Source organism: Agelaius phoeniceus, chromosome 16, assembly GCF_051311805.1.
Source record: "Agelaius phoeniceus isolate bAgePho1 chromosome 16, bAgePho1.hap1, whole genome shotgun sequence".
Taxonomy (NCBI): domain Eukaryota; kingdom Metazoa; phylum Chordata; class Aves; order Passeriformes; family Icteridae; genus Agelaius; species Agelaius phoeniceus.
This window is the reverse complement of record NC_135280.1, coordinates 9,057,580-9,082,993: the sequence shown is the minus strand read 5'-3', so window position 1 is coordinate 9,082,993 and position 25,414 is coordinate 9,057,580. Positions and strand designations below refer to the sequence as shown.

At 41.5% G+C, this 25,414-nt stretch overlaps 1 protein-coding gene across 2 annotated transcripts; it reads right to left on the bottom strand.

Moving 5' to 3' along the window:
* Positions 1-112: 112 nt before the first annotated feature.
* Positions 113-25,358, bottom strand: PDXDC1 (pyridoxal dependent decarboxylase domain containing 1). Of its 2 annotated transcripts, none has more exons than XM_077186695.1 (23): positions 25,206-25,358; positions 19,305-19,378; positions 18,728-18,793; positions 17,464-17,547; positions 16,389-16,535; positions 15,663-15,852; positions 15,033-15,101; positions 14,459-14,537; positions 13,859-13,943; positions 12,971-13,019; positions 12,773-12,874; positions 12,485-12,610; positions 11,734-11,784; positions 10,785-10,848; positions 9,868-9,956; positions 9,116-9,221; positions 7,935-8,106; positions 7,167-7,285; positions 6,215-6,336; positions 4,204-4,296; positions 4,024-4,120; positions 2,832-2,936; positions 113-2,053 (listed from the first exon to the last, which is right to left on the bottom strand). In XM_077186695.1, exons 2-23 carry the CDS (start codon positions 19,376-19,378, stop codon positions 1,794-1,796), a joined length of 2,349 nt encoding a protein of 782 aa, XP_077042810.1. In that variant the 5' UTR covers positions 25,206-25,358; the 3' UTR covers positions 113-1,793. The 2 variants fall into 2 exon arrangements, with proteins under 2 accessions (XP_077042810.1, XP_054499447.2); XM_054643472.2 differs by having other exon boundaries at positions 25,097-25,323.
* Positions 25,359-25,414: the final 56 nt, after the last annotated feature.

Here is a 25,414-nt window from a genome sequence, read left to right as displayed (position 1 = left end):
AGGTGAGTCACTGCACTGCTATGCACTTCGTTAAATAATCTGGCACACACAAGGAAAGAAAGAGTTTGCTGGAATCTAGCAAGTGTCCTTCAACAATAACTTAATTCCAGAGTAATAATTTGAAGTATCTTTATTGAAACATTCAGGTAATTATTTAAAGAATGAAGCTCATTCCAACAAAACTACCGATTTAACATTTCCAAGTATAAAAACATTAAAAATTAATCTCTGTGGGGATAACTTTTATCCCGAACAAATTACTGTTATTAACATACTTCATTGCACTAAAGAAACCATGGAGGAAGACTAGTCAATTTAATTGCTTTTGCACTTTAGAAAAAATTGCACTGATTTACATAAATTACCCCAAAATTACCCAAGCAAAGTTAACCTTGTTCATGGCATCCCAGCACTGCAGGCTTCAGAAGCTGAGAGTCAAATCAGGTGCCAGTACAATTCAAAAGCCTCAGATTTGCAGATTATCAAAGTAAGTCCCACTACCACTATTGTCATTATGGTATTAAGGGATACCTGTGGGGGGGAAAAAGGGAGGGAGGAAAAATCCCAAATGGAGCAAACTGCAGTACTTGTATCCATCCAGTTCTAGAGGGAGGGGAGGGTTTGTATCACCATCAGGTTACTTGGGGAAAGCAAGTATTGCCAAAGATGGCTTTTCCACAAGAGACTCTGAAAATTTGCAGTGAAGTGATTAAGAGGATTTGGGGGAAGAGTTTTACACTTTGGATTTTGATTTATTCAAAGCTTTGCTTGTGCATTAAGTAGTCCCAAACACTCTGAAGTTGTGCTGTATGTAAATAACCTAAATAATTTCTTTTGACTCTGTACAATTCCTACTATAAGTAAGTTACTGTTATTCAAAAAATAAGTGTCAAAACCATCACAAATGTATTGGTTTTCCAAGCTTTACTACAGCTATCTTTAAAAATACACAACAGAAAGAACTCCAGTTACACTGCATGAACATGTTCAGTATTTGGTGTATAAATGGCGTGCAAAGGAAAGTAACAGTGCCTTGTGCTCCTTCCCAGGGCAGGGGTAGGAAGCTGGCCAGGCATGCAGAGGCACTATTGCTTTCTAGAAGGCTGAAAATTCACTCACTCAGTCCCATGTGATCAGGGCCGTGGCTGGGGGTGCAGTGGGACAGGAGCAGGAACAAAGGGTGATGGCCCAGTGCTCCTCAGTGACTCCATCCTCAGGGCCCCTGTCCCTCCCCAGGGCCCCCCACCCACCCCACAGCTCTGGGGCAGGCTGTGGGTAAGGGAACAGACGAGAAGCAACACAGAACCTGGGTGACTTCAGGAGAAGTTCTGCAGGAAAGCCTAAACTGAATTTTAAATAGTAAAAAGGTGAACAACTGGCAATTGTTTTTTATAAAGTAGAGTAACATAAGATAATTTTATAATTATTGGGTGCAACTGTATTTTTCATCATGTGCATGGCTGAGTGGTTAGTTAGCAATTTGTCATGCCTGGACTCCTGCAGGAAGGATAACTGCCAAGTGTTTTTACAAACGTTCATGAGCACTCAATAAACTTCACTACAGCTTTGGTGACACCAACATGGAGAGGATTAAAGCAACTGTAACAAGTGTACAATAAGACAAATCTCTGTCCCGGGGGAGGGAATGTATATTTGTGCAAAATCCCAGTGACTAAGTTACAGTAGTTATTACTGTACTGTGTGTGGCACTGCTCACATCTTCAATGCACCGGTACCGGCTGCTCCCTGGGCAGGGGCCTCCTCAGCACAGTCTGAAATCCACACTCTGGATTTTATCTTTGACTTGCTTGCTCCTCTGCCTTGGTGCAGTCTGGTGGTGATTGGTCACTGTGAATGTCCTCAGTGTCTGTCTTTGCCTGCACCACCTCCTTCTGCTCCTCTGCTCTTTCCATCTCCAAAGGTCCTTGCTCTTGGCCGGGGGAGAGATTTGGGGGTCTCTGGTCCAGCTTGTCCAGGTCATCACAGTGGCTGAGGGAACTCGTCTCACTGAACCCATCAGAGCTTCTCAGAGACCTTTTGAAAGCTTTCTGACCTGTGAGGTGTTTGAAGCATTCAGTACCCATGGAGGCAGCAAATACAAACAGTGGTGTGCACAAGTTCAGTTTCCAAAGGAAGTATTGGAATTTTGTAACAGCAGAGAAGTAGGTTTTGTTTGCCTGCTACTTTGGACCCTGAACACAGACCCAGACAGGTCTGCAAAGTAAGAGCCCCTGTTACTGTATCCTGTGTATGCAGAGACAGAGAAACTGAGCTGAAGCCAAGATGCCTGCTTACAAACAAACTGAAATCATTCCAGGTTAAACAACTGAACTCAAAGTCATAGGCTGGAAGCAACCAGCCCAGAAGGTGAGTTAAAACTGGGTTTCCAGCCAGGCAAATCAGCATTAATTACTAATACAACTATGCAGAGGGTGCCACAGATTGAACAGATCACCTCAGAATGCTTTAGGCCACAAAATGTTTGGTAGCAACAGAAATGCAGCTGCTGAAGTACATGACTACATGTTATTATGCTTTTATTCCAAATAAACTTTTGGCTGGTTTACCTGTTCATTTTTAAAGCTCAATAACCTCATAATATTCTACAGGAAGATTCTAGACTTCCTGGGCAGTTGTCAGTTAATTGGACAACTTCCTATAGTCCCAGGAAGAATATGTGAAGAGAGCTTGGAGCAATGTTCTGTGCCATGGTACATTAAGGTTTTTAAGGTGGTAGAAGATGAGCTCTAGTTCCAGATGTTACAAAAGATGGAAAGTCATGTGGGTCTTCTGTGTCAGGGAAGTTTTAGAAATTAGACACAGAAACTTACCAGGAAGTCTTTGTTTTGCAAGGCTGGAAGTGGGAGTTGGTGGTGGAGTGCTGCCTGTTCCTTGGGCCTTTGATACATACATAGATTCTGTGGATTCTAGAGAGCCTGCAGGTTAAAAACAGTAAGTTGACTAAAACTTTTGAAATGGCAGTATTTGAGTTCAGACTGTCACATGAGGGTGATGCATTTCTGAGAACCCAGGGCTGTGAGTGCTGACCCTTCAGAAGTGAATTGTTTCCCCCACCCTCATTGCACAGCACTGCTACACTCTGTGACATCTGCCCAGCTGCCAGGAAGGGTATCCAGCCATGCAGGGCCAGCATTCCCAGGGAAGGGGCTGTTCTCTGCTCCAAGAACCTGTCACTTGCTGCATCCAGAGTCACAGAGGCCCTGAGCACAGGAGGAAGCTTTCCCTGCAGGGTACAGACACACGGACAGTTCTGGGTGTGCCAGATACTCTGCTGAGCCCAGCAATATTCATTTCTGTGACTACCACAGTACTACTACAGTGAAAATTTATAATTTCAGGAAGTATTATGTTGGTACATCAGTCTCACTGATGTAAAAGCTTATAGGCAGCTCTTTCTACATCCCCAGACACAAATTACAAATCAGAGTCTTCCACATCACACCATTCCTTTTGCTACAGTTTCCCACACAGCCCAGCTGATGCCAGGCCCCAGCTGGCTTTAACCTGTTCTCCAATTGCTGCATATGCAGTTTAGCACACAGAGCAGCACAGAGCAGGATGGCAGCAGCCAGGGGCCATCCCAGAGCAGGACTCAGGCAGAGACCCTGTTCAGGGGCACAGTGGAACGGGAGAGGCTGCACGTGCACTCACGTGAGGAGCAAGGTGCTAAGGCTGAGCTACCCCCAGCTCATGTATTGATCCCCCCAGATTCCTCCAGGATATGAAGCAGAGGTCACAGGAATGATTCCTTTCATAACTGCCAGTGTCTATCATGGCTTTTTAAACATGATTCAACATGCAACAACAAAATGTGAACTGTACAAGAGAGCAGAAGACTCTTACTGGGTGTTACAGAAATAGTGCAAAGCATGTTCTTGTACATCCTGAGGGTGGATGATGCCCCTCATGATCAAACAGCACAGGAACTGTGCTGCAGGCTCAGCACAGAACTGAACAGCCCCAGAGCCAGCACGACACAGCTGCAGGTGCCCCGAGCCCTACCTGCTGTCAAATTGAACGTCCTTCCCTTGGGTGAGGCTTGGAAGGGAGAGAACCAGTTGAGCACAGAGCCCACCACAGGGATCTGTCGCAGCAGCCCCTGCAAAGCACAACCCAAGATGGTGAAAGAGCCCTCGGGGATGAGTTACCCCAGGGTCCCACAGGGCTGCTGGGGGGCCTCACCTCTTCCAGCAGTCGTTCTTCATTTGCTTTCTGAAGCTGAAGCTGTGCTTCCTGTATCCCTTTTCTAACAACTTCAGTCATGTTTTCCAAGAGCTAATAAAACCCAGAAATAAGGATATGTATTATTTAGATTCAAAACTGTCTTTTTAGTTCAGGTTTTCAGGATGAAGACGGGGTAGTCAGATATTTTTCTAATTTAAGACAGTATGTGACAATCTCTATTTCATTATGACTATAAATTAAAGAATGTACATGCTGACTGCAGGATTTTTTAACACATAAACCCAGAGAAAAAAATGTAATTTTAAACAGGAATGGTACTTTTTTTTTTCCACTTAGAAATGAGCCTATGACCCAAATTCTTTGAAAACCTGCTTAGCATACAAATGTTCCTCAGATGAATGTCTGGGAAGAATGTTTATGTCTATAGAGTACATTTTGGTTCCTAGAAACACCCAGGACTTTAATCAGCCTCACAGTAACAAGCTATGTGTCAGCCTAGAGGTTCATGTTGTTTTCCTTCTCTCATGAAGAGCTGCCACTGATCCCTGTGGCAGCCCAGGCTAGCAGCAGCAGGGTTTTATACTGCCAAGGGCAGGCAGCTTACTGGGACAGCTGCAGGGACAAGGAATGAACAAACCCAAGAAGCTCCATCTTTGTTTGTGTGAGACAAATGCCAATTTCCATATATTGATGTTGGTTTTAACATTGCACAAGGACAGGCACTTCCTCCAACATGCCAAAAATGTGTGTCCCTGTCAGCTAATAAAAGGAAAAAGAGGAAGCTGCTCCTTTTCCCTCAGAGAGAGGCCAGCCAGGAACTGACCCCCCATGGCAGCTCAGGACCCCTGGTAGTCCCTGGCTACAGCAGGGAGAGCAGTGGGGTGGAGTTCAGAATACCAGGAAGAACCTCTGAGTTTCTGGCCCACTCATCCTCAGCTTTGGTCCTGCCTTTCAGTGCCTTTGCTGCATGTCCCACAGCAGCTGGACTGATGTGGGCTTTTTGTAAAATCCCCCTTCCTGTACCAACCCTCCTCATCTGAGCAGGGCAAGGGCATTCACAAATGGGTTCTGCTTCCCAGCTTTGGATCAAATGGTGAAGATCCACAGATTTACTGCAGCTGGGCCCAAGGACTGCACCCTTCTGACTCTTCCACTACACTTTATTCCTCTCTGGAACCTTCAGAACCCGAGAGGCCCCTTCAGTTCCAACCTCTCCACTACAACAGTTAAAAAACTGAAGGTACTCTACAGACAGAACTTTCCTCATGTCACCCTCCAAGCAGCACAGGGAGTCAAGAGTGGGCAGGAAGTCACTGCTAGAAAAAAAGTCATTGCCATAATCAACACATTCCCATGAGCAGAAATAGGCAAAGGATTTCTGAAGTTCTATTTATTTTTGAGGTGAGAAAATTAAATGCCCAACACTAGCAGAATGAAGAGACAGATTAATGCAGCTCACTTAGGAATTCTATTTTAGAGAACATTTGGAGAACTCCATTCAGGTAAATGCTTTGACAAATAGAAATTGCATCATCAGCTTTATTACTTCAATAGGTAACTTGTAATTTCTGGGTTTAAGACACCAATTTAAAGTTTTTCACATATTTTAGAGCATAGTCTTATCTTAAAACCAGTAGATAAAGAATTGCAATCCCACCACATCCAGCAGTGAAGAGAAACACCAGCTCACAATCAACTTACACCTTCACTTTTGTTTTTTGACAGCTTAAAATCTGAATGATAAAATGAGGCTACTTCAGTACTACTGAATGAAGGTTTTCATTAGAACTACTGCACACAGGACCATGAACACAAATCCAGACATCCTCACAATATCATAATCCATAACTCTCTCTACATAGACACTGATTATTCTTTCCACAGTCATTAAAACTCTTGTGGGCAAGCACAACCTTTACTTTCACAATGAACAAAACCATGTCCTGAAGCCAATATGAAAGGGGAGGAAAAAAGGTGTTTCAAAATGTTTTGAGTTATTAATACATACTCTTGAATTTTCTTCAATTTCTCTGCCTGTTGCTGCGATAGTTTCAACCAGCTCTGACACATCCAGATCCTCTGTGACCATGCCAATGTAAACACAATTCTTCTGCCCTCCGAATTCTGGACCTGGGGGCACAGGGAGAGTCAGGGCTTTGTGCTGAACACATCTGCAATCCTGCAAGGGCTGCAGCACTCATGCTTGTAAATCTGGAAATGCCAGTACACACCCCCCTCCAGTACCTAAGGGCAGCATCTGTGTGGGTACAAACTATGCAGGGCAAGAAAGTTCAGCCCTGGGGGTTTTCAAAGACAGAAAACATCACCTGAGCTAGAAAAGCAGTGGATATTTTATACAGTCAAGGAGTTGTGTGGTAAATACCAGTGTTGAATATGCTTTAGGCTCCTTAACTTTCAGCCATTTACAGATGACTTCGTTCCACAACCGTAGGGCACATAATTTTTGACAGCTGATTAGAAAAAGATCAGAGTTCTGAATAAGCAAATTAATACTTTCAGCTATCATGTGGCACTGTGTAAATGTGAAAGTGTTGCTAATTATCACAAAAGTCATCTAAAGCTTTTAATTGAGCCACAGAGAGCAGTGAAGCCATCAGTGCCAGTTTGGAATGAGATCTGCTTTCCACTAGATCAGCAGATTTGAGAAGGCTCCATCTCCACCCAGAAATGCTGCAGCTTTTGTTCTTTCTGGCAAGGAACCCTTCTTGGTCTAGTTGCCCACACATCAGTTTTCACAAGGATTTCTGAGAGCAGCTCACCTGGTGAGCATTCCTGAACTGAAACACGGGGGAGGAGGGAACAGTTCCAGGTGTTCCTTCTGCAATAATCACATGGGTAGCAGCTCATTCTGCATTACAATGACCTAGCGAATCATTCTAGCACAGCTAGGAGACAATGACTACGATCTTGAAAAGAAGTTCTTTAAATAGTGCAGTTACCCAAAGAAAAGGTGAGATCTGACTCCAGCTCATTTAACTTTTTCAGAAGCTCTGTATTGATTTTTTCTAGTTCTTTTTCTTGTTTGTCATCATTCTTCTCATCACTGTGATAGTTGTACCTTCAAACCAAGCCAAGAGACAGCAATTTCACTTTACAGCACATACAGAAGGACCTACACATTTAGTACATTTCCACAAATTCCTGTATTTTACAGACAAAAACCTTAGAACATTACATCTCCTACCAGCAAGTTTAGTGGCATTTGTCATCAGGGACTGGGGGTGGGCTGAGCTTGCTGCTGCAAACTCAACACAACAGATTTCTGGTTGCTGTATTGATTACAGCTGAACTGATTTGACTACACAGAATCCTTCCCAGAGGGCTGCATCAAATGATCAGAACAGACACCTGGAGGGTTTTTTAAGTCTATTCAGCATATCAATGAGTGCCATTATAGATAAAAATAGAAGTTATGCTTGGCTAAAGACAGTGGAATGCACTTGCTCATTCCATATCCCACACACACACACACAGCTTCCAGTGTTACAACTGGTGCCCAAAGCAGCTCTTCGGCTTTTCTTTAAGAAACAATCAAAGAAAATTACTTTATAAGGGCAATTTCCTAAAAAGCACTCGAAAGCTTCAACTGGGTGCAAAGCCAGATAACAATCAGCAAACAAAACATCCAAATGACCACTGAGGAGACCACGTGGTCCTGCCTGCTCAAGCACAGACTTTGCAAATACAGCATGAAGAAAATAATTTACCTCACAACACCTAACCCTGGCCAGCCAAGATCTTCAATATACAACAGGCTAACTGTTCTTCTCACTTCTTGCTCAAACTCCTCTCTCAGCTGCAGTGTGCTTGTCAACACTGGAATCTTCATTTTCAAGCAGTCTACCAAGTGATCAATGTCTTGTATTTCAGTTCCTAAAACTGCAGAGCAGAAGTGTTAGTGTCTGGTAAGTGTGAGGGACGTGACACAGATGTCTGAATTAAGGATTTGTAAAGGAGCTGCTCTGCAAGTTAATCACAAATATAATTTACAGATAGTATTGAATATCTTGGTCTATGTAAGTGGGTTTTTGGTTCAGTTATCTATGCACTAAGACATCAAAATGAAAGGAAGTAAAGATTTCATAAAAACTAATAAAAAGGATTTTTTCATGTTACAAACTGATAAGGATATGTTACAATACCCTTTTACATTACATCAGTAGCTAGCATTAAAAAAACCCCTCAAACATCCTCTTCCTGTAGCCCAGCTGGACACAAATTAGCTTCCATGGTGGTTAAAACAAAACATCACAGCATCACCAAGTAATTTTACTCTACAATCTGCTGTTCTGTGTACACCAGGGCCTTCTCTCACGAGTGTCAGCTGTTCTACAGCCTAAGCCCCTCACCTCACACAAGCCAGCAGGAGATACTGTGCACCCCCTGAGCCCTGCACACTGCTCTGTGCTTCTGCTTTCCAAAACACAGATTTTTTTTTTTTTTAATATCCTCCCTCCATCACTAGTTATAGAAAACCCTGGAGGCTTAGTAAATAATTATTCCAGCTAAGGAGCTGTGTTTTGAACACAAGCACCATTGCAGTGTTGAAACACCTGTGTAGAAAGGTCAGGCATCTGGTGTTAAGCAGCTGAGAGAAGGAATTTAACTGCTTTTCCTAATGAGTTTAAAAAGTAACCAGGAAGTGTTTCTGTGCAGAGATAGTGAGGAAACGTGGCCCACAACAGCTGGGCTTCCATTAATGCACCCAGTGCTGGGATGCAGCAAAATGATAAAGCTGAGGTGGTTTGGTTTGTTTGTAAGAAAATCCTCCCCACAGGAGAATATCCTGAGAAGCTTTTGAGCACATCTGCTTTTACCTCAGGAGATTGTTGTACCATTGCACAGCAAAGGGCAGCATTTACAAGGGGCTGGCTGGAGTGAACATTACCTGCAGAGGTCATGAGCGGGCTGAAGCGCACACAGGTGCCCTCATCCTCCAGTTCCACCACATCCACCCCGCTGGCAGGAACCAGCTGTGCCAGCTGCTCTCCCAGCTGCAGGGACAAGGCACAGTCAGGGAACGGGGCAGGGATGGCTCCTGCAGGCCCTGCCTCAGCTCAGGAACAACATGGACACAGTTTGCTCTCAAAATCAGTTCTTGCACCAAAATACTTCACCCTGCGGTGAGATAACTGAGTTCAACAGATCCTTAAAATCATGGAAATTTGGGATAAAATTCTGACTTGTAACACTTGCAGCTTCTGCAAAATTGCCATGGCCATTAGGTGTGCCATGATTACTGCACAAGGGATCCAAACCAGCCACATGCTCAGCTCTGCCAGCACAGGCTTCTAGAATTAACTACAGAGCTGGAAAAGGCAGCTGTCTGTTCAACAATACACAGACACTGGCAATACAGCATTTGGTTAATTTAAAAGAATTCTGAAGTTTACACATATTCCACAAGATCAAGGGAACAACCAAGAGCTTAAGATTCAGGAATGATTTCACTACTAATTATGTGCAAAATGATCAGAAATGTGAAAGCAACATTGCTTCAGAGCAAATTAATCTTTTAACCAGCCACAAGTTTTGCAAAGGAAATCAGATCAAGAGCATCTTTCAAAGTATTCTAAGAATGGGTTTATGGCTCCTGATGACCCCCTGAACTACTCCCCTGCCACTCCCCTCCATTCTTACCCACTGATTGAAGGTGTCAAAAATGTGCCCTTCATTGCTTATTATGGGGTGTTGAATAGTTGAGGCCTGTGCAGCATGTGAGGTCTGATCTGAATCCAAAGACACAAGAATCACAGAAGTGGATTTTTATTTACTTAAATAAAAGACAACCTAAAATTTAGATAAAAGACAGTTACATTTCCTAGCTAATGTAACACATCTACACCATGTACTGGGCCTGGAGCAGATGAACATGGATGTTTTTGTAAAAATATGTTGAACACAATAAATACTGGAAGTAAACCAGAGTTGAATGTAATAGTTAAAAAAAAAACAAAGCAGTAAAATACTTCTGAGTTTTGAGGTTAAAATGCCCCAATGGAAATACAACCAGTGTTTTCACAAAGCAAAGTCCTGTCACAGGAGGCTGCAAATATTTAATACCTGTGACAGCATTTCCAGAGCTGTTCCCAATGTGTTCTGCTGCTTTTAAAATTGCAACAGGAACTGTAATCAGTAAACCACAGCAATGTAGTGCTTGCCACAAGCTCTGAAATGTTTGAAAGGAACAAAAGACCTGAACAAACCAAAATCTCTCCCCACCAGTATACTCATACTCAGCCTTGCAACTTGTAAGAGACTTCCATCATCTGCTCCCAAGATCAAAATCATATGCAAATCTTCTTACTCAAGAAGGCAGAAAATTACTTGTTATGAAAATTTAAAACACTGCAGCTTGTCTAAAAAAAGAAGCTATCATGTGTATGATTTGTCACAGATTATGACCAGCATTCACAACCTCTTTAAAAGCACATTGCATGAGAGAACTGCACTACATCTTATTTATCTCAAATTCATTTGATGAATTTGTAGTTTAAAGTACTGTAGAGAGAGGGGTGTTTTTTTGGTTGTTGTTTGGTTTTAAATAAATCACCTACCTCTATTTGAATATTCCTGGAAAAACTTGAAAACCACCACAGGTGAACTCAGTTCATCTTCAACCTTAAAAGAAAAAAAATATTTTCCCCTGCTTTTTTGAAGATTTAACACCATGTACAATTCCTTACACTGCTGAGCAAAGCTTGAGCTCTCTTGAAAATCACCCCAGAATCACTGGGAAACATTCAAGAAAGTTCCAGCAGGAAAAGTAAGATTGTAATTGCTCCTGCTTTGGAGAGATGGACTGTGCCACTTCTGGAGACAGTCTGAGGCTATTTCATACTCCTAAAAATGCCAAGATTTATTTGAGTAGGAGGGTAAGTGATACAGTAACTTGAACTCCCAGGGCCATTAATACTCTACAGCTTACTCAATAAGCTGACTAAATTTTCTATCCATCAAATATCAACTAAAATTCAGGGGTGAGGGTCAGAGTAAAATAACCAAACCCTGTTGGACAGGACATCTCACAGAAACTGAATTGGAATGAATACATTAGCTGTGATTTCTAAACCTGTTTCTGGTGTAGAAACCTCAACTGGGATAATTTTTGTGTACAGTATCAGAGGGTTCACAATATGATTTCAACAGCAGGGTAAGATGCAGCCAGAATAGATTAGAGACACTTAGGGACACTGCTTTCATAGATGTATTACTGAGCAAAGCCATGTTCTAAATGGAATTAAATCAAGCTTTGAACACTTCTGGATGCTCTTCTGCACTCCCATGGGTGCACCAGTACAGAGCAACACGATCCAGAGGTCACGCACAGCCAAACCATGAGCTTTCACTGAACACCAGAACTTAATCAGAAAGATCCCAAGCATCTTCAAAACAATGGTTATGATTAACATAATATTTTTTAATAATTTATTCTAGTCAAAGTTATTCTTATCATAACAGGCAGAAACTAAGATATACAACCAAAGTATTAAAAACAGACTGTACCGAAGTTTTAATGAAATCCAGATTTTTCAAGTTTTCCAGCAGCCTTTGACTCTAGAAGACCGGAGCAGAAGGAGAACAAATGGAGGGGAGAAATACAGTTTTAGAAGTTAAAAGTTATTCTGAAAAACATTAAACAGTTGCAATTTTTGAGCAAACCCCTCCCAACAAGTCAGACTCAACCAGTTTTCATTTGTCAATTTGGAATGCAACAGAAAAGTATTTTCTGGGTTTAGTTAAACACTGACTACAATGTGACCTTTAAGAAATAATATTTTGCATATAAGCACTGCATTTTGTACCTAACATGTTATATTGGACCTTAACTTTTACTAAAGTAAGGATTCCAAACATAGTGCACTTGTACCTCAAGAAATGTTTTGAAGTTGTTTTTACTAAAAGTAATTTACCAGTATTTAAATCAACACAATGCCAAGTAGGTAAATAAAGTCTCTCTGAAGAGCTTTCAAGCAAAAATAGTTAAGAGAAGTGACAAAAAAGGAAATTATTATCTTACTCCACTGTCTAGGAAAAACAAAGACTTGTTTTTTCTCATTTATAAAAATATACATACAATCTAATAGTAAAAACACAAAACCTGCCTCAAGCATTATCCTGTGCTTTCATCATGGGTGAAACCCAATGTTACACTACCAACAACTGCAGTATTTTAGTTGAGTCTTCTACAACACATCACAAGAACCAGAAAGATCTGTCAAGAGCTGCCATAAATCCCTGCTGGGCTGTTGCTCACCAGTTGTGAGGCATGTTTTATCCTCTCCACAATGCCATCATGGCCCAGGTACTGCAAGGAGAGCCACAGGGGCAGGGCACGGAGCTTCTCCACGGGCTGGCTCGATGTCAGCCCCGCTGCCAAGGACTGAGGAGGAAAACAAACAAAGCACTGTTAACCTCTCCTCAATGCTGCCACTTTGCCAGCTTTGGAAATTATCATTTAGATGCCTATGAAGAACATGGCAGCACACTGCTCAGAATCAGAATCCCAGCATCTGGAGGATGGCGAGTGAGAATCTGAACATACCAAGGATGGATCCTCGTGTCTGTAGAGGGTCACTGCAGGCACTGCAGGGAGCCCCAGCCAGGAACCCAGAGTCAGAGTCATGCTGTCACATTTTGTAGCAGCCTGAAGTTTATTACAATAAACACAATATAAGCCATATATATTTTGATTAACCTTATATAAGCACATTTTAAAGCTTCTAGATACAGTGAAACATACCAGTACAGAAGAGGAGACATAACCCAAGGCCAAAGTTGCCAGATTCACGCTGGAAAAAAAAAGTGGGTTTAGCATAAATTAAATATGTATTAAGAGACAGCATTTTAATCTGCAGTTTAAATATTTCATATTGATGTGTAAAGAGAGGTAATTTTTGTTCATATATATTTCATTAACAATGCAGGAGATGTTGCTGCTTGGTATTCCAAGATTGAAAACTCAAAAGTAAAAACCTACTTCATTCTAAAAATTTTCAGTCCAACATTTGGTGAAATCATCACCCAAGGTCATATCCATAATTTAGCATCAATTTGGTATCAGAAATAAATAGTATGCAAATACAGCTATTCTAAAAAATACCAGGAGAAACTGTCCTTATTTCAGCTTCAAAAAATATAATCTTAGAGCACTGGAGTCTTCATTGACATTGTCCATGTTCTTGGAATTTATTTTTCTTTTGGTTTAATCCCCCTCCCAGTTCTCCTGGCTCTTGCTGAAGCCTTCTTGACCACCTTCACTGAAGTGCCATTTCATTCTCAAAAACCATTGTGTAATGTCCTCCCTGACTTATAAGGTCTTTTTAGGCCTCCCTGGCCTAGAAGATCTTTGTATTAATATTTCAAGCTCTTCAAAGCAAGGGCAGATAAGATTACCATCTGAATAAAAGTGATCACTAATCTGTGCTGAAATTACCTCTCCAATTAATTCCTCCTGTGTATGTAAATCAATTTCTATCTCACAATAACAAATTATAACCATATAAAATGCTTACTATGACCAACTCAAGTTGGCCCTATGGCTCTGTGTGAGCTGTTAAATTAGATGGTGTCTATGAGTGAGACTTTCCATTGAACACAGTTCCAGAGCAGTAAGTCTGCAGTTCCATACCCTTCCACATGGAGCCACATCTTGTGCTGCTCACAGAGCTCCTTCAGCCGGCCCAGCTTGTCCGTGTGTCCAGCTCCTGGAGTCCCTGGTTGAACAGGGAGAAGGCAGTGACAGAGGATCAGCCTGCACTGAGGCTCTGCCAAATCAGGACTCATCTCAGATCACCTTCCAGCTCCCAAGCAAGTAACAGTCACCTCCCTCATTCATACTTAAAGCAAATTTTGTACATGTGTTTAATTAACTAGACAAAAAATATATTTTTCAAGCTAAAGTTGATAGCACATCCATCAAAAAATTCTGAAGTGTTAATGTAAAACTGATTTTTAACAAGAGATCTGCACTCACTAAAGGAAGTTACAGTCATATTAATACATCAGCTGGCATATGCAGAACTGTAACAGCACAATCCAAATTTGAATTAGTTAAATAAAATCCCCTTTGGACAGATAATTATTATTGGACAGATATTTCTTGATATGCAACCACTGAGCTGTTTAGGAAAATTTTTGGGTTTTTAATTTTATACGTTTTTTTGTTTTTTTATTGTATATGTATTCATGAGGTAGCCATGGGCATTTTGTGATTGTCCACAGCACTTACCAGCATTGGCCACAAGCAACAAAGGCAGTTTTCCAAACTCAACATCATCTTTAATCAGTCTGTCCAACAAAGCAACATCCTGGTATCAGTAAGAAAACAATGTTTGTCAGACACTGAATTGTTTCTGCTGAACTGGGAAAATGCATTAAGATTGAAAATGAACAGCAATCTGAAGTTCTGAAAGGAAACATTCTCAATGTCTTTGGTTTTGGCTTGCATTTTCTTCCTCTCAAAGGCAAAATAATCTGAATAAAGCATTTGTGAAAAATAAAACACAAATACATCGTGTAGTGTGTACTTGTGAAAGTACTCCATCTACTCCTATTCTAGAAATCTTGCATTAAAAAGCACTTAACTTAAAAGACATTAAAATTTTTGCAAATGACAAGACCAAGATACAAACTCCTTTTAGAAAATTTCCATCTATGATTCACACAGCTTTAACACAGAAGACTTAGAAGTTGAAAAAGTAAATGTCTTAACAGCTTTTCCTAACAGCATACTTGATATTCATTTAGTGAGGCTTAAAAACCAACTAAAGCACAGAAAGAGTTCTTAGGGAAGACAAACTTACCATTTGGTGCTGAGATCCAAACATAGTGTTACAAGGCACACGGCACATGCAGGAAAGGGGCAGCCCTAACTGCAACAGAAATGATGGAATTTCAGCTGAGAAATAAATACTCTTTTCATGTGCTCACTAATACAGAGAGACACAAAAACCAGTGTGACAATAGAAACCTTAATATTACATTATCAAGTAAGTTTTCTGCTAAAACTTATAACAAAATTAATAAGGAAAAGCACAGAATAAATTATGTATGTTTGAGCTCAGGTCTATCTCTCATGACCAACAGCTTATGTAAATCACAATGCAACCTAGAAACAATCACTCATTTTTTACAAAGTTAGCAGGCAGGGTGCTTTCAGTGGAAATATTCAGAAAAGTTTTCTTCCTCCCACTGCATCACTGCTGCAAAACACAGGCTGTAAATAAAAACTCAAAGTGTTTTTCCCAGACAAATGGTTTTATTTTAAATGCATGGTCTACTAGAGCTGAGGTTATGCCCAGTTATGGACTCTGCTTCTTTTGCTGTTCTTTCCACCATGAGGAAAAATAAGTTGCCAAAATACACAAAGCTCTTCAGGCAATATGAAGGCAGGTAGGTTGTAATTGCAGCTAAAGCCCCCAGACTGAGTTTACCTGGTTGCAGAGAGCTTGGCCCAGGCCTGCTCTGGCTGCAGAACTGATGTATATGACAGGCTGCTTAGTGTAGAGCACGTTAAAGCCCTCCAGTGTGTAATCTTCATAGCGGGTGTGAATTACCAGTCGACAGATTTTTAGGAGACCTTCACGATCATCTTCATGATAATAAGCTGATCCATTTTCATACCTGCCAATAAAGCCAAGTAAATACGAGAGACATAACCAACAGTCAGTTTAAGGACTAAAATAACACTGATCAACAAAAAAGCTTGCCACAGGACAGAGAAGATAATAAAAAACCTTCTATTTTCCCAGGTTAAAGTAGATTAAAAGAAAACTTTTACAAGACAGGCTGAGATTAACAATGAGAGAAGCCTAGTATATATTTTCATTTAGACTCAGAGTAAGAAAGAAAGAAACATCTGTGTTCCTTTAAGATTGCCTTTAGAGAGTTCAAAACCTTGCTTACTAAAAGTGGAGTGTGGGAGGAAACACACACAAAAGGCTTAATTTTGGTTTTAATATAGATTTAAATTATGGACTGCTAATTTTAAAGATAATGCAACCTATATTCTTTAGGCTAGGTGAAGGTTGTGTTGAGACCTTCCAAGGATTTCTAAGTATGTGACACAGTGGTTTCTTTAGTTGACATCCTCAGTCAAGTCACATCCATTTTTAAACACTATCACTAGCTTGTCACAGCAGTGATTCCCAGGGACTCACCTGAAAAGCCTGCAGAGCCAGAGGGTAGTGTCAGAAAGGATCCTGGTTGTGAGTTTTCTCAGCCTTTCCCTGTCCAGCACAGATATATAAGCAGCCAAACTATGTCCCAGTAGAGCCATGTGACCCTGCTCACCAACGTTCTGAAGTCTGCAAGCCAGAACAGAGGAACTGCCAATCAAACCCAAGTCATGGGCATTACAGCAATATGGGCTTTAGGGATTTCTAATGCAGCCTGGCAGAATTGGTTGACTTGCAATTTAAATATTTAGCAGAGAGAGTGCAGTAAATCACAGCCACCCTCCTGTACAACACACTAAGCTGCCAGTGCACACAGAGCACCTCACCTGGCCCAGCTGCTGTGTGAAACAGCCAACATGAGCTGGAACTAAGCACCTCATCTGCACTGGGACTGGAGAGTGCATTCATACCCTTCTCTCCCATGCACAGAAAACTCAGGATGCTGACATTACTATTTTTAGAGGCACAGCTTTTCTTTATTAGGGCTTTTTTTTGTTTGGTGGGTTTTTTTTATTGGTTTTGGGGTTTTTTTTTTAATCTTGAACATATTTTTTGAATGTTAGTTTTCAATAATCCTCTGCAGATCAGTTAGTACTATTTCCATTTAACTGAAAAATGGAAACAAATTTTATTTCCTTTCATTTTAAAATCTACAGAGATACATGATAAAAATCTATTGGTATTCAAATCTTTAAGACTTCAAACAACTTTCAGGAAGTGGAAGAAATGAGCTGTCACATGAGAAACATTTCCCTTGTATAGCTCCATTTAGCAATTAGTAATGGAAGCTTTGTAATTTTAAGAAAGCCAAGCTTCATGCATTATTCTGCTTCACTATACGATGTAAGGTGCCTTTAAAAAGTTACCTGGTTGCACAATATTTTACACTTTAAAATACATAATATATATACTTATGCATACAAATATATATACTAAAATATATAGAGAAATTATATATACTGAAACACATATAGAACTTAAGTGGATAAGTTCTATAGTGATCAGAATATTAAAAAATCAGGTGTCTTCCACATCCAGTAACTGATATTGGCCTCACCTGTAGGACTGTGAAGTTTCCTCTTCCTCCTCTCCATGCATTAGGTTCTGAACTAACTGGAGTATGCTCACCATATCCTGGCCACTGGGAGGGGAAACAAAACCACATTAAAGAGACACAGACAGGAAAATTCCAGCATGTAAAAGAGGCCATCTGGGACACTCCACTTTTACTGAATGCTGAGTACAGCAACAGAAATGGTTCATTGGTCTCAGGAAAACTGATCACAAAGATGAGGATGCTGAATCAATTCAAAACCCTACTTGCTTATAGTAGGAGACTCAGAAAAACAATCTACTGATACCTGAAAATTTGGTCTGAGAAACCTGACTTGCCAACATTGAATTCTTACTACTACACAGCCAAGCAAGGCAGTAGCTAAGGATGCACATTTCACTTCACCTGAACCAGCCTCAGCTCACAACTCAGCACATCTCTTAAACAATTCCCTACAAATCTCAGGTTGTGGCAGACACAGGCTATGTTAGACTTCTTACATGACATGGTAAAACTGGAAAAGATCCACCCCAACTTTTCTAACTCCAACTAAAATTAACAGTAGTGCAAGAACTTACACTGATAGCTGAAATTGCTTTTTATTCATAGAAAAGATAACTCAGTGTCTCCACTCAAAACCAGGGTTAGTTCCTGCACAGCAGATTCTTAAATAGCTCTTGCAATATTTTCTGAAGTGCTAGCCTGAGCTCCTGCAGGATCATCTCCCACAGAGGACACAACCAATTCAAATCTTTATTTTCAGGTGAATTGGTCTTACCTGCCTTATGGACAAGAGCTCTGTTTAATTTCTAAAGTCAGCTGTGCTGAAAAGGTGGGAGGTTCCTCGGGTTTGGTTCTTTTTTTCTTTTGTTTTGAGTTTTTTGTTGGTTTTGGTTTTAGGGTTTTTTTACTGTTTTCTACCTTATCAGTCTCAGTTATTTTTTTAATCTGGGTGCTTTAATTCAATAGAAGTTTATGTTTACTTTGAGTCTCAATCACAGCTGTAGGCACCACTGCTTCATCAGATTCCAAGAGTTCAAAATTTCAGTAACTGAGGACAAGTAATCTTTTTTTCTCTTTTCTACATGAGAATGAAAATAGTTGATTATAGTATTCCTTTTTTTCCCCATGGGAGTATGGGAAAAAGTTTATGATGATGCTGAAAAATGTTAAGTTTTCCATTAATGCAAGTTGCTTGGAAGACAAACATGCTATGTGCAGTTTAAGATTTTGAAAAGAGTATATTCTAAAAATTGCTGCTGCTTACCTGCCTTGGAGTGGCCCAGGAATATCCTTCCGTGCATACTTCTTTTCATTTTCCTCCTCCACTTTCCTAAGTTAAAGACACAGAATAAACTCTGTATTTAGCTTGTGTTTGATAACATCAAATATGTAATTGACTTTGACTTGTAGAAATGCATACTGACACATATCTATTTCACTGACAATAGTTCAGAAATAAGCCAGAAGAGATTGACACAAAAGTTTCATTCAGACTGAATTAAAGAGTTCCCAAGTTGTTGGGGTTTCCAGCTCTTTAACAGAAAGCTTAGAGAAGAATCTCATAGATGCAGGAATCAAAAGTTGCTGGCACTGCAATAATAAAAAAATAAATCCTAACTTTGAAAAACAGACTTGTTTTGGGTATTAGAGAACATGCATATGTATACATTTGCTTTAAAAATCCCAGCATTTGAGAAACAAAGATGATTTGTATCAGTGTAGGCTTCAGAATGACAATGTGACCTTAAACTATAGGAAAATGAGGGGTTTCTCTGCTTAATGCCAGTGACACAAATAATCCTCCCCTTAGCACAAAGGGGAGTTGTTGTTTCTTACTGTACCTCTGATTGTCCTCCAGCATCTTCATTGCTTCGTTCAGATTCTTCCCCATTTCTGCTAGAGTAGGGTCCACCATCTTTTAGGAAAAAGAAAGCAACTTTCAAGAAAAGATCAAAACCCATTTGTCTTACTACAGTCTCTACATTCTAATAAATCCCAGGAGGGGTTAAAACTTCAACATTTGGATCTACAAAGACAAGAAAGTATCCTTTGAGACTGCCCTAGATGAGAAATAAAATAGCATTGTTCCCTAGCAGACTTTTACAGCGGTAGTTTTCAAAACAGATGAGAAAACACCCAACCCAGATACCCTTGGCAATCTATTTTTTCCTATTTCTTGTACCTTTAAACCGGTTTTTAATCTTAACTAATTGGAGAAATTCCCTTCATGTAGACAGAAGAGTGAAACTAACCTGCAGCAGGCAGCTAAGACAGGCTGACATGCAGCAATTATCCTCCAGCTGCACAGAACAGGCCAAAAATCCTCATCTCACTGCTGAAATCAGGTAACCCCAGGTATTGCCAGGATGGAAGAGTTTAAAAATCATGGAATTTATTTGCCCTGAACCAATGACAAGCTCAAAGTATTTTCCAAAGAACTGCTCTGGCTGTGATGAAGTCTCTTTCATAAACTTTAACCCAAGAGCCTGACAGAAGCTTGTGACACTGACACCAGACACCTGGACAGGAGCATTTATCCATTGAAGGATTTGATGCCATTTGAAGCTTCCAGAGAATGTGGAAGGTGTCATCTGGCAGAGCCTGATTTACCTATATTTGAAAAATAAATATACCCCAGTGTGAGGGGAGAAGGAAACACCACTGCTAAGCCCCAGCACAAAATTTAGATGGCAAAATCCCTTGACATACTCAGGTGACCCCATTACAGAGTCCCTGCCTCCCATAACCTCCATGAATTCAACACCAAGCCAGCACCCACATAGCAAAGACTCTGGGGGTTACCCCTGCAGGCTGCTGCTAAGTCTGGGGGGACAGGGGAAGGGACAGGGGCTTAAAGAAAAAAATCCCACAGGCAAATGCATTCACTCAGGCAGATGCACACACAAAAACAAATTTAATCACAGAAGGTAGTGGGATTCATTTACATGAGGATTTTACACTATTTTCATCCAGAGGACTGATCAAGAAAGGAAAAAACATTAAGTTGAGAGTTACCATATGTTCAAAGACTATTTTTAACCCAATATTTTGAGATTTAACTCACATTACAGTAAGTGGTAGGTGGCTGAAAGAATCAGTAGCTGGGCATGGGCACAGTGATCAGACCAAGACTGACAATTCTCTATTCTGTGGCTTTGGAAGCAGCCAGTAACAAATGTTTGGGGGAAGAACAAAATAATAGAGCAAGAACTGAGTAATATTTTACCATCAGAAATCCCAGCATTCAGCAATAAATAGGATTTTACACCTCTACACTGACTTGCACAACAACCACCGGGTATGAGGACCACAACCTAATTAAGCACTGAGTGACAAAGCAGTACAAATACAAAAAGTTCCAGACCTCATCACAGATTTAAAAAACCCAACACACACTGCAACCATTCAATACTCAGAAGAAAACAGACATAATCAAAGAAAATATATAAATTTGATCTTTGGCAATATGTTCGTACATTTTGAGTGATTTCCAGAGTTGCACCATGTCAAAGAAACTCTGGAAAGAAGTTCAGGAAAAAAAACAAAAACAGTTTGGTTCTTGCAAGCCATTAAAAGAGTAAATTATCACAATCTACTGATTATGATTATCTCATATAATTTAATTCAGGCTGCCATAAAACATCATCAATGGCTGGAAGGCAGTTACTTGTTTGAGCCTTCCTTAGCATCACATGCAAACATTCATATCTGTTGTAAATGAGGACTCGAGATGTAGAGACATCATAAAAAGGGCTCTGAGCTGCTTTTGTTTGCAGGTAACAAAATTCACCAGCTGAAATGACATCAGATGTTTAAAACTGCACATCCCTACCCTTGTGACTCATCCTGTCTCACTCACTAATTACACACACATGAAACCCTTCTGCCAATAAGCTGCCAGAATAACGACAGAAAATACACCTTTAAAACTCCTAAGGTACACTAAGCTCCAAAAAATGCTATGGAATCCACAAAGTCTTTGAATTCTGATATGGGCTGAATTAGAAAATTAATCCCTTCTGATTTTTTCCAGTTGCTAAGTGGATATGCAGCAGCTTATTTTCTCCTCTGAATTCTGGAAGGAGAAGAAGCCCACCTTCACCTGCTGAACGTTCTGGATGTTCCTCCTCTGCTCACATTAGCAAGGCCATGGAGCTGGGAAGCAGGAGACTTTCTGCTTCTTTTAGGCAGCAAGAAAAATAGGTGTGGCAAAGTTGCAGCAACAAATCATTAAGTTAAGAAAGGTTTCTGAACACACTTGAATAACAAGAGCAGTAATAAACAGTATTTTTTTCATGGTCTTGAACAGGTTTTGAAAACGACTGAGGGAGGAGTTCTTGAACACTCCCTCCTGAAGCACAGGACAGCAGAGGTGTTGAGGGGTTAAAGGAGCTGCAGGCAGTTTCTGCACCCAGTCCTTCCCCTGGATCACAGGCAGCCTTTGGCCAGGGCAGTTACAAGACACACAAATCCCTCCAAGCTCCAAGAGGCACCAGCCATGACTTTTTCCTGCCAGGGGTCCATTCACCTCCCAGCACCTCCTGCCTCCTTCAGCCCCTGACACACCTCACTCTGCCTGCTTCAACTTTTATCATTCACAGCCTTCCAATGTGTTCATCCAACTCCCTCAGGTTATCCTGCAACAGCTTTGATTTTAGCCACTTCCCTATTCTGTAACTAATCTGTTACCATTTTATTAAGTACTTTGAACTGTGAACTGTTTATGATTTTACAGGCAGAATGTCACACCTTGGAGTCACTTGGCAACTGGGGAGAGAGGATAAGGGGCCATTCTCCAACTGTGATAAGACTGAAAATTAATTGCAAATTCAAAAGGGAGAATGCTGCTTCTATACCAATGTTTTCCAGTCTTGGTTTTGCATTTCTGGAGGCTGTACTCCTAATGAAATAAAGGGATGAATTTTAAGCAGTTTACATAAACTCATGTTGTGAGAAGCAACTCACAGGTGTAGCTCATTCCCTGTTTCATGGGAGCTCATTTTCCCACTACATTACTGTAACACCTTAAAAGAAGGTTTTACCTTTTACCATAAATAAATAAAACCTCTTCTCAATGGTAAATTAATCTCAAACAATGTCAGTATTCTTCAGCCAAAAGAATATTGTTTTTATTCTCCAGGGTAAGAAAAGTTTAAGATAACAAAAAAAAGCAGACACTTCATGACTGTTTGGCTTGAATGAAAATGGCACTGTGTCATCACAAGGCTTCTGCTTACAGATATTCACTCTTTTAATCTTGATTTATTCCCCTGACATGTGCCAGGACCTTAATGCAGCTCAGCTGCCTGAGTTTTCTGTAAACTTACCAGGATGTTGTGGTAAATAGCACAGTAACAAAAGGCAGGAGCCACAGGCTGAGCAAGAAACCAAAACTGGTTTTTTCATGTTTAGGGAAAATACTGCTGTAGAGATAGCAAGAAGTTACCAGGAATGAATTTGCACTGTTTTACCATTGACAAAGTCACCTAACTTGACATTTAAAATCCTTCAGAAGATTGGTCACTTCTATCAAAATCCAAATGGGGAAAAAAATAGAATAGTTCTGTTAAGGCAAACTTCTGAAATCTAACACAGGCTTCCAGAATTATTTTAACAAGTTCAGCCCAACAAAGGATTACTGAATTTCAGATAAAATTAATCATATGATACACAATACCTTAAAAAATAATGCAAAAAAAAAAAAAAAAAGCTGCTGAAACAAAGTTAATTTGCAAAATCAAACCAAGAGATGTGTGGTGTGCACACCTGTGAGTCAGATTCTGCAATGATTTTCACTGCAGTCCTACTGTGCAATGTTTTCAATTCTCAGGAAGTTTCTCATCTGCTAAAAAAATCTTTTTCCATTTGCAAGACCCTAAAGACTGCAGTCACCCAACGTCACTGCATTACAGCTCATTAGGTGATTGTACCAAAATGATTATGAAAAGTACAAAGTTGCAACAAATGTTAATACAAGTTAAAAAGTACTTATCACACCACTGAGCCTGCAAAAATACACAGCAAGGAGAGAAACCATGGTTCAAATTAAAGTCTCAATTCTACTATGATAATGCTTAAATAATGTCCATGAGATAAGTGGGCAAACATTCTCTGCAGAAAAATATATCCCAGCTTGGAGGAATTTTAAATATATTTGGGGAGAAGAATTCTGACATGTCATGCTCAAGACTTGATAAACTGCAAATTGTACAGATTTACCACAATCTTAACCAAAGACTATTCCAGGAGGGCACTTACTGCTAAATATCTAGAAGGCCATAATTGTATTATGGCATTTTATTATACAGAGAACTACAGCTTTTATCACATATGTGCAAAAAAGCTGTGATAAACAAGAGAGGAAGTAAATCAAATGACAACTCTTGACACATATCTATCTGCATATATGGAAAAATCAGGCAATTTTTACAGACTATTACAGACTATTCCTCATGTCAAGAATAATCAAAACATGGACATCTTTTAGGTATTTCATTCTTACAGTGTGTTTATTGCTTTTTATTATGAACTGGTCAAGCAAAGACCTTGGTCAGTACTACACTTGCCCTGTACTATTGCACCTTTTTTAATAATCCTGTATCACACCAGGGTTCTCTTTGAGTCCAGTTGATAGACAGCATACTCCAAACTAATCCAATGAAATTTAACTTAATTAAAATTTTTCAGAACAAGCAGGAGTCGCTTCTGCCAGCACTAGTAAAGAACCTAAGCTTTTAAATACTAACAAATACTCTGTAACACTGTATTCTTCAGAAAGCTTGTATTATACCAAACTTTTTTTGCCACGTCAGAAAGATATTGCTGAATCTCCCGACCATTTCACTGGAGCACATCCCATTCAAATTTCTCCGGACCACCCCAAGGATGGCATAAGCCCGAGCATGCAGCATAGAGTAATGACGCCAGGAGGGGCGTGTGCACCCAAAGCCTCAAGCACACCAAGCACAGGTTACTGCCGGGGCTCGGTGTCCCCACGGCCACCGAGGGCCGGGACAGCTCCGGGAGGGGCAGGAGGACCCCGGGCCCAGCAGGTGCCTCCGGAGCAGCCGCGGGCGCAGGGGCCGAGCGAACGGGCTCGGTCCGGGCACGGCAGAGCCAATATTTGCTTTGTGCACTGCACGGGCAGAAGAGCAAACACAGGGCAGCGAACGCCTCCATGTCAATTCAAAAAAATGGGTAAAATAATAATTTATTTAGTAATATTTCCTCTCCTCTCCTGCTGAAAGCTAACACTGACAGGAAATAAGCTCCATCTTTTTTTTTTTTTAAAGAAAGCAGAAAACCCGCTCCTGAAGCATTTCCTGGTAGTTATCCTGCCTAGGTCCGGATCCGGGACACGGATGCCGGTCACACCGGCGGCTGTGGGGGCCGAGGAGGACACGCCCGGGGGCTCCTCTGCTGCCCCAAAGCTCTGGCAGGCAAAGGCGCCTCAGCCCGGGGTAGCGCCGCGCACCGAGACCCGGCCGCCGCCGGCCCGCGCCCCTCCCCGCGGCCCCGGCCCCACCGCACCCGCTGCTCGCGGCGCGGCCCCATCCGCGTCCCTGTCCCTGTCCCTGTCCCCGTTCCCGGCCCGGCCCAGCCCGGCCCGGCCCGACGGCGCTGCCCCGCAGACCTTCTCGAGCGAGCCGTCCATGGCCACGGGCCCGGCGCTGCCGCCCCGGCCGCTCCACGCTGGCAGCGCTGACGGGGCCGCGCGGGGCGGGCCGCGCTCGCGCGCTCACCTGGGCAACGGGCCCGCCCCCCGCCGCACGCACCACCGCGCCGCAGCGGCGGGGGGATGCGCGGCGGGCACACTGCGCACGGCGCGGTAGGGCCGGGGCCGGTCCTTCGCGCCTGAGGTCGTTCTCCCCCCACGCCAGCTGGTGGAACAGTCCCGGAGAGAGCCAGGGTCAGTGACAGATCTTGGCGCATGCGCAGGGAGCGCGGTCCG

Bases quoted from the DNA above. Each gene is read 5' to 3' on its own strand.
- PDXDC1 (XM_054643472.2), bottom strand. From the start codon at position 25,117: ATGGACGGCTCGCTCGAGAAG. The intron at 12,875-12,970 runs GTATGTTTCACT...AATAAACTTCAG, and splicing joins ATGTCTCCTCTTCTGTACTG to GCTGCTACAAAATGTGACAG. The intron at 4,297-6,214 runs GTATGTATTAAT...GGGTTTTATTAG, and splicing joins AAATTGAAGAAAATTCAAGA to CTCTTGGAAAACATGACTGA.